The sequence below is a fragment of the Oryza brachyantha genome, chromosome 9, assembly GCF_000231095.2.
Source record: "Oryza brachyantha chromosome 9, ObraRS2, whole genome shotgun sequence".
In the NCBI taxonomy this organism is placed as follows: Eukaryota; Viridiplantae; Streptophyta; class Magnoliopsida; order Poales; family Poaceae; genus Oryza; species Oryza brachyantha.
The window spans coordinates 2,677,421-2,686,535 of NC_023171.2; the positions used below are offsets into that span (position 1 = coordinate 2,677,421).

Here is a 9,115-nt window from a genome sequence, read left to right on the forward strand (position 1 = left end):
GTCCTAGATTGATTTATATTTAGTGGCGAGCAATCTGTCCTCAAAAGAAGATAACACGTCATAGCAACTGCCAGCACTTTGGAACTATCGGATGCCAATTTTTTTGGCGTGGTGACTGAGCGCGAAGGGGAAAAAATGGCCAAAAAAGTGGCGCATAAAAGAGCCACACCACATCAGTGCGTCACTCTTCACTGCTCAGTCCACACACCAAACCCTAGCTCCTCAGTCCACACTGCCATCCTCGTCGTGTTGCCGTCCTCTACTCTGCCGGGCCTGGCCACCGCAGCCATCCTCACCACGCCGTCCACCGCAGCCATCCTTGCCGTGCTGCCCCCCCCCCCCCCATCTCCGTTCAGGTCACCATAGCCATCCTCACTTCTAAATCCCTGATTTGCACCATAAGTCTCATCTCCTAGTCTTCTATAACCCCAAATTGATTTGGTAAATTCATTCCAACAAGCTCCCTTGTCTCAGATCTGCAATAACTAGATTTTTCCCCAACTATGTGGTTAAATTTCATTCAAGATTTTTCTGATTGGGGTTTTTTTTCATAGGCTGATGTAGGGGTGTGGTGAAGAATGACATCGGTGAGGACTTACACACTAATTGGTAGCTGCTCATTCCTTGGTGCGTTTTCTATCTCCTCCATCCCTTTCCCTCCTCTCTATGCGTGGATTTGGCTTGTCCCATTCTGGTTGATTTTATTTGGGCAAAGAAGCATTTTCGTTTTCAGCTAAAAACAAGAGTAAAAGCTTTCCTAATAGCTCCTATTCTAGAGTAGGATACGACAACTCCTAATTGCATTTTTTCTAGAATATGATTTTCCCTGAACATAGAACTATGGGTTCTTTTTGGTCTGAAGAAGGGTAGTAGGAGCTTTTAATTGGTAGCACAGATTTGATTTTGAGTGTCTAGCTAGTAGTTAGGATATACTTATCTCCAAATCGTGATGCATTATTTGATGACAAATTTCTGTAGCATTTATTTGCTTTCATGGTTTACATCCATTTCTGACAATGAAACTATTATGCGTCCTGCAGTTTGAAGGTTTATTAACATTGGATAGTAATCTGTTACCTATGGCTGATTACCTAAGGTGTACGTGTTGAACAACTGCTCCTGAGCACAAAGGCCTGAAATAATAGGTTGGTACTAATCATTATCTTACTCCTACCATGTTTCTGAAATCTATAACCTTGCTATTTTACCTATGCAACATTATTTTTTTTCCACTGACACAACGCTGAGAATAAGTTGACCTGATAAGGGAAAATACCACTAAAACATAAACTTATTTAGTAATGAAATAGTAAAGAAAATGTTTAGTTTCATAGTTACTGACTTTTCTAACAATTTACATAATTTAGGTGACCTCAAAAATTTGGTTGTGTATATTACCTATGGATAAAAGATGGATGGACTTTCCGAGGTACAAAAGAAAAACAGAAATATTTCCACAATGTGCTTCAATTTTTTTCTGAACTTACCAAAAATAAAATTGTAGGCACACATCTGAATATATACAGGGGGTCAAAGAGTTTATAGAATATGCTTTTACCCATTCTGCAAAAGCAAATACCATATTATGTCCATGTAGGAAGTGTGTGAACAGTTGTTGGAAGGAAGCTGATGATATCTATGTCCATTTAATATGTGATGGGTTTTTAGAAGGGTATAAGAAATGGATATTTCATGGAGAACCGACATATTCTTTTGCACAGTATGCACAACAAACTGGGGCTAATGAATTTGTGGTGGAAGATAATTCAGAGGAAGATAATGAGATGTTTGAACTGCTTAATGATGTAGCACATGGATTAGATACAGGGGATTTAGGTGAAAATAATGATAGTTTTGTGGATCCAAGTGAAGGGGAAAATGATTTGCATGAATCATTCTGTGATGCAAGTAAAGAGCTTTATCCAGGGAGCAAAAACTTTTCAAAGCTATGTTTTGTAGTAAAATTACTCAACATCAAATTTCTTGGTGGTTGGAGTGACAAAAGTTTTGACATGCTACTAGAGTTGCTTAGAGAGGCTTTTCCTGAGGGGTCAACAATTCCTAAGAATTTTAACAAAGCTAAGAAAATGATCAGATGTTTTGGGCTTGGATATGTTAACATTCATGCGTGTGAAAACGATTGCATATTATTTCGAAAGCAGTATGAGAATGCAAATATATGTCCCAAATGTAACACTTCTCGTTGGAAAACAGTTAAGAAAAGTCCTGATGGGAAGCGGTTGTATAATGTTCCTAGAAAGGTTCTCCGTTATTTTCCACTAAAGAAGAGGCTTCAAAAATTGTATATGTCTCCTAAGTCAGCAACTGATGCACGGTGGCACGACGAGGCACGCACTACGGATGGATTATTGAGGCATCCAGCTGATTCTCCAGCTTGGAAGCATTTTGACTGCAAACATCCAAAATTTTCTGAAGATAGCCGCAATATCAGGCTAGCTTTAGCTACCGATGGCTTTAATCCATTTAGATCGATGAACTGCAGTTATAGCATTTGGCCTGTTATCTTAATTCCATTGAATTTCCCCCCTTGGATCTGCATGAAGCAACCAAATTTCATACTTTCTCTACTAATTCCTGGCCCTTATTCACCTGGGAAGGATATGGATGTCTATTTTGAACCACTAGTAGACAATCTACTAGAAATGTTTGAGGGAGGTGTTATAACTTATGATGCTTCAAGGAGTGAGAACTTTCAATTGCGTGCTGCCATAATATATACTATTACTGATTTTCCTGGCTTGGGCTATGCTGCTGGATGTGTAACTTCAGGCAAGCTAGCATGCCCTCATTGTAACTCACAAACTTGTTCTATTCGTTTAAAGAATGGTGGCAAAACTTGTTACATGGCCCACCGAAGGTTCTTAGATGCAAATCATAAATTTAGGTTTGATGAGGCATCATTTGATGGAAATGTAGAGTTAAGGTCAGCACCAAAACCACTAACTGGAGAAGAGATTTTGGATCAGACAAAGGATCTACCTATAAATTTTGGAAAGGATCCCAAAAAAAAAAGGCCAAGAACAACAGATAAGGGCAAGGGTACAAAAAAAGAAATAATATGGAAAAGAAAATCAATTTGGTTCCGGTTACCATATTGGAAAGACTTGTTAGTCCCACATAACTTTGATGCCATGCACATTGAGAAGAATGTGTGTGACAACATCATTAACACATTGATGGGTATTGATGGGAAATCTAAAGATAACCTGAATGCTCGATTAGATCTCAAACTTCTTAATATACGAAAAGATCTGCATCCTATTAAAGTAGGAGATTCTTTTTTCTTGCCTCCTGCTCCTTTCACATTGAGTTCTGAAGAGAAGAAATTGTTCTGTCAAGTTCTCAAAGGAGTGAGATTTCCAGACGGTCATGCCTCTGATCTACGACACCATGTACATGTCAATGAGAAAAAGATAATTGGGCTAAAGAGCCATGACAATCATATCCTGTTGCAATACTTACTTCCCCTAGCTGTCCGCAAAGTATTACCAGAAAATGTTAGTGTAACACTGATTCTTGTTAGTAACTTCTTCAAGAAAATCTATTCTCCTGTTATTCGAATAAGTGATATGGAAAAATTAGATGCAGAAATTGCTGAAACATTAAGCCTGCTAGAGACTATGTTTCTTCCATCCTTTTTTGATATTATGGTTCACTTAATGGTACATCTTCCAACTCAAGCAAGGCTTGCTGGCCCAGTTCATTACCGGAACATGTATCCAGTAGAAAGGTGACATGCCAAAACTAATTGTCTATATAAAAAATATTAATATGCTTGTAATCTGATCTAGTGTCAGTTATATGTAGGTTTTTAATGAGGTTAAAGGGATATGTTCGTACCAAGAGTCATCCCGAGGGATCAATTGCAGAAAGTTATGTGTTTGATGAGAGTCTTACATTTTGCTCCCGTTATTTGGAAGGATGCGAAACTAGATTCTCACGAAAACGAAGAAATGGTTCAACTGAGCCTTGTACTTCTACCCATACCATGCCATTCTTTTGCAAGAACATGGGTCGAGAACTATCTGGCAAGTGTATTGTGACCTTAGATTACAAAACATGGTGTCAAGCTCATAGATATGTCTTGTTTAATTATGACCATATAGAGCCATATTTGAGGTAAATTATGCTAATGATATTACTATTATCGCATATATGATTTTTTATTACTGTTTGTACTGAATAAATTTAACCTCTACAGAAAACATCTTGACTACCTGTCGTCACTTGGCCATGAAAATAACAGAGAAATCAGTCGTATTCATTTTGAGAAGTTCCATGAGTGGTTTGGGTTTCATGTGGCAGAATTATTACAGAATGGTGAACAAGTCTCTGAAGAGATTCAAACCCTAGCTAATGAGCCTTCTATAGTTGCAAAGAAATAAGTTACAGTATAAATGGTCATATTGTCCACACTAGGTCTTATGATGAGGGTAGGTCTGTCCAATGCAGTGGAGTGGCTCTAGTTGCTCAGATCTCTTGCTTGTCATCAGGAACAAATAATATTCCATTGGTAGGACATAAGACTTATTATGGTGTTATAACTGAAATCATTGAGTTGGATTATAATCACAAAAGAAGCATTGTGCTCTTCAAGTGTGACTGGGTCGACAATCGTGTTCAAGATAAGTGGGTTAAAGTTGATAAGTTTGGTATCACTGATGTTAATTTCAGGCACCTCTTTAATACTGGTGATAAGTTGAGTGATGAACCTTTCATTTTGGCATCCCAAGCAACACAAGTATACTATGTTGATGACCCTGCATGCAATGGTTGGAGTGCTGTTATTCAGACAAAGCCAAGAGATTTCTATGATATGTCTAATGTATTATTGGAAGATTTGGAGTGTGAAAATGAACATGTAGACCCATGCCTTGATATAAATGGCCAAACCGACATTAGTGTTGATCCTAGAGATGTACCTCCAACTAGATTAGATATAGATGGAACACTTGTTGGATCAAGTGAAAAGCGAAAGTATGACATTTTACCCTCTGCTGCCATCATTCAGTCTAATTTTCTTCAGTCCTATTTGTTGATCTTACACTATGTTATAATTTTGCTGATGCATTTTTATTTGCAGGAAAAAAATGGCAGGCGGAGAAGGCAATAAGTACGAGGAAGAGAGGCAAGAAAGGATAAGGCGAAATAATGAAGCCCTTCAAAAAGTTATTGCTATAAGAAGGGAGTTGGATAACACTCAGGAAGGTAATCCTGGGTCAGGATCTTCTGATAAATCGAAGCAAAAGAGAAAGGTAGTCCTATAACTTGTCATTGCAACATATGCAACCTTGTTGCATAAACATTTTTTTCTATCTTGTAGAGAACAAACACCACAAATAATATGAGTGTTCAAAATGAAACGGGGCATCCAAATCTAAGACCTAGGGTGACAAGAGTGAGTGTTAGGAGTGATGCAGAAGTGTATGATGACACTGAAGGTGCTGATACCAATAGAGGTGACACCTGTCAGAGGCATGATGATCAAATGAACAATTGCAGCATAGCTAATGATGAGCTAGAGGTGGATGAGAATATTGGAGGTACATATAAAATAAAGCACGGTGCATCATTTACTAGAATTAGGAGATTAATGTTTACTCATTGCTATTTAATTATCATACAGACTGTAGTTTAAATGGTGGTCAAGCTAAGAAAAAAAAGAAGGAAGGCGTTACACAAAAAAGTGCAACATCCATAAGAGAGGTGCTGATGAACCACTAATTCAGTTGGTTATCAATGAACATGGACAGCCTGTTGGGGAAAATGCAAAAGAACTATCTAACTTCATAGCTACACTTGTGAAATCCAAGAATTTTTCGTTTGCACACAAGGATTGGAGGTTGGTCCACCCATCACAAAAGTTGAAGCTTTGGAGGGATTTAAAGGTAATTAACTTCTCAAAATCAAATGTCAACTCCTGATCATAATTAAATCTAGAGAACATCTACTTATGCTTGTTCTTTGCATGTAGCTGTTCTATGAAGTTGATGAAAGAGTTCAAGACTGGGTTATGGGAACAGCTGCCAAGATATGGAAGGATTTCAAGGCTGATCTAAAGGCAGCACATTTTGATGAGACAAAGACTGATAAGCAACTCATTGCTATATGTGATGAGAGAGTTAACCCGGCTGATTGGAAATGGCTTATCAACCATTGGAGAAGTCCATTAGCTCAAGTAATTCTAATATAAAATGTCCCTTTATAATGCATGGTATAGAATTCTCTTTAATTTATTAGTTTCATTGTTGCAGGAGCGTAGTCAGAGAGGAAAGGCAAATCAGGCTAGGATGTCTGGGTTACATACTACTGGCAGCAAGAGCCATGCTCGTGTCAGCCATGAAATGGTATATAATTCATTTATGTTGTGACTAATTTCAGAATTACTGAGTGATTATATTATTGTATGATATGAACTGAAATAAATTAGCATATATATAGCACATTGAGAATGGCTATAAACCACGTCGAGATGAGGTCTATATTGCAACACATACTCGTAAAAATGGTATTCCTTCAAATAACTCACAAGATAATATTGTAAGTATTTCTTAAGTAACACATTGGTTTATTCAATAGAAACTATTTTTACTGCATATAGCTAACACAATCTTCATATTTGTAGAAAGCACTTCAGGATGCTGTTAAAGAACATCCAGAGTTGACAGAGAAATCTATAACTGATGGTGACATCATGTCACGAGTATTTGGACCTGAAAGAAATGGATATGTTCATTCAATAGGGAATGGACCAACTCCAGGAGATCTGAAAATGCCTGGAAGAAACAAATATAGATCAACTAAGGTACAAATGGCAATGGAAGGTCAACGACAAGCTGAAGTGGACAAAGAGCACCTGATACAACACTTTGGAGCAATACAATCGGAAAATGATAGAAAAATTGCTGCCCTTACTGAACAAGTGGCAAAACTGACAGAACTAATGCTTGCAAATTCTCAGGATGGACGCCAAGTGCACGTAACATCAAATTCTCCAATACACGAGGTAAACATGTTGAATAAATTATTTATCTTTATAGTTCACTCGCAAGTAGTGGAATCTTTCCATTTTCATTTATTTTTTCCCAACTCTGCAGAACGACCAAGATGAGAGTGACAATGGTGAGACACAATCAGAATACATGCAGCATGCAAAGGTAAAAAAAACTTATATTTTTCTTTTTCACTGCTAAAATTAATGCATATTTTGTTATAACTATATGTGCACATGTAGACGCCCAGTAGGAATGCAACACCTTCACAAGAAGGATATGAAGTACTAAGATCTGAATTCTTACCATTAATTTTCTTCTTTTTCACCTTCTTACTTATCTTTATTTGGCTACACTTCTATTGACGTATTGAATGGTTGCATGCTAGGGTGGAAAAGAAGTTATATTATACAGTTTTATTGGTCCACATGATGTCCCTGTGGCCAAGGCTACTGTCCTATCAACAAACCGAATGACTGTAGTGGGTGGTACTCCACTGGGTGCTCAATATTGTGAAGTTGTGGTTAATCTTGTCTTGAAAAGAAATGCTGCACTTCTTCGTCCATATGGGAGTATGAACGTCATAGCTGATGCTCTTGGGAGATCTATTGCATGCCCACTTCAACATGTAATCATGTAATCACTCATCCAACTTGTCTTATATTAATTTCACCTGAATTTCTATTGTTCGGTTAATGAACTTCCATATATTCTGACATGTAGATGAAAGAAGATAGAAAGTCAGCACTGCAACGTACCAACCATCTTCAAGGTTAGACATACATGGAACTTTAGTTTTGAGATACTCATGTTTCAGTAAAATAAGAATAAAGTGGCTTTGGGCAGAGATACAACTTTAATATATAGGAATTTTTAGTTAGTGGTAGCACATTCCTGTTAGATATTGTTCTACTGAAATACGATTAATGTGACTCAGGACTTTTCTGGCATAATGTTGGAAGTAGCCGATTATAAATTTATCACTTGAATGCCATATTCCTAGAACTAGAAGTAGCAGTTTCATATACTGCTTTACAAGATTGATTATCTATCTCCCTTAATAATGGCTATACTATCAATATTATAAATTTATTAGATACTTCTTCATGCATGATTGTACTATATGTTTCATATTTATTTATATTATTTTTTCTTGTTCAGGTCACACCCATGGAGGTCGTTGAAGCTATCATTTGTAGATGGATGTTTTTTATATACAAAGAAGCCTAATGTTGTGGTAGAAGTTGATGTTTGAATTGTTCCATGTATAAGAATGGCCTAATTTACTTTTGTATGAATGCTGAAAAATTACTATCCCTCGATGTATGCCAGTATGGATGCACATGTGTGATGTAAACAACATCAACATTGACATAGTATAATTTTGTTAAGGAATTGCACCTGTATGGATGCTGGTGTGTATGTTGAACACATGTTTGCTCCCTGTTTTATTGGAATCTAAACTTGACTATTTAGAGGTTTTGCATGTGATGTTTGTTCAAGTTGTAGCGGGTTCTTATAATTTAGACTATTTAAAGTAGACAAGCTTATCTAAATAATAATAATTGCTAATATAATTCAATTAACTGCCGGCAAAACATCTAGGGCAGATGTACCATCGGCTATTGGTGTAGCATGAAGTGCACATCATCCGCCAGCAATCCAAGCTTCTGCCGGGAGAGCAATAAACCATTTAGGGCAGTTAGATGCCGGGAACAAAAATATGTGCCGGGTAAGCTCTAGAGAATCTAGGGCAGCTAACTGCCAGCAATCAGATATCTGCTGGCAAAACGAATTCCCGTCAGCACTTAACGGGGCAATTTTTTAGTGCCGGGAAAACTTATTGGTGGCACATCAGTTGCCAGGAAAATCACTTTTCTAGGGCAGATTTATTGTGGTTGATATTGGACCATGGTGTGGTGAATGCCAAACCGGCCCGTACACCCATGCCTTCAAATGGGCATCTTGACCTCAACGAGCAAGGTAAACACGTCGACCAAAAGGTATACCGTTCCATCATTGGATCCTTGCTTTATCTTTGTGCATCTAGGCCGGACATTATGCTTAGTGTATGTATGTGTGCAAGATTTCAAGCCGCTCCC

At 37.6% G+C, this 9,115-nt stretch overlaps 1 protein-coding gene across 7 annotated transcripts; it reads left to right on the plus strand.

Annotated features, from left to right (window-relative positions):
• The first annotated feature begins 208 nt into the window (after nt 1–208).
• On the plus strand, nt 209–8,446 carry LOC102710555. Of its 7 annotated transcripts, none has more exons than XM_040527427.1 (14): nt 347–441; nt 555–627; nt 1,041–1,145; nt 5,105–5,276; nt 5,345–5,564; nt 5,648–5,909; nt 5,996–6,199; nt 6,276–6,368; nt 6,463–6,561; nt 6,647–7,027; nt 7,119–7,178; nt 7,402–7,641; nt 7,737–7,785; nt 8,175–8,446. In XM_040527427.1, exons 7-14 carry the CDS (start codon nt 6,035–6,037, stop codon nt 8,195–8,197), a joined length of 1,110 nt encoding a protein of 369 aa, XP_040383361.1. In that variant the 5' UTR covers nt 347–441; nt 555–627; nt 1,041–1,145; nt 5,105–5,276; nt 5,345–5,564; nt 5,648–5,909; nt 5,996–6,034; the 3' UTR covers nt 8,198–8,446. The 7 variants fall into 7 exon arrangements, 6 of the variants coding, with proteins under 6 accessions (XP_040383361.1, XP_040383359.1, XP_040383364.1 ...); XM_040527428.1 differs by lacking the exons at nt 347–441; nt 555–627; nt 1,041–1,145 and adding exons at nt 3,576–3,751; nt 3,829–4,140; nt 4,223–4,998 and having other exon boundaries at nt 7,402–7,649; nt 8,175–8,217; XM_040527426.1 differs by lacking the exons at nt 347–441; nt 555–627; nt 1,041–1,145 and adding exons at nt 3,577–3,751; nt 3,829–4,140; nt 4,223–4,998.
• Nucleotides 8,447–9,115: the final 669 nt, after the last annotated feature.

What these genes read in the sequence shown, in the direction of transcription:
- LOC102710555 (XM_040527425.1), top strand. Translation starts at nt 3,591, where the DNA reads ATGGAAAAATTAGATGCAGAAATTGCTGAAACATTAAGCCTGCTAGAG. An exon ending in AACATGTATCCAGTAGAAAG is followed by an intron (nt 3,752 to 3,828) that starts GTGACATGCCAA and finishes AGTTATATGTAG; the next exon opens with GTTTTTAATGAGGTTAAAGG. An exon ending in AATCGAAGCAAAAGAGAAAG is followed by an intron (nt 5,277 to 5,344) that starts GTAGTCCTATAA and finishes TCTATCTTGTAG; the next exon opens with AGAACAAACACCACAAATAA.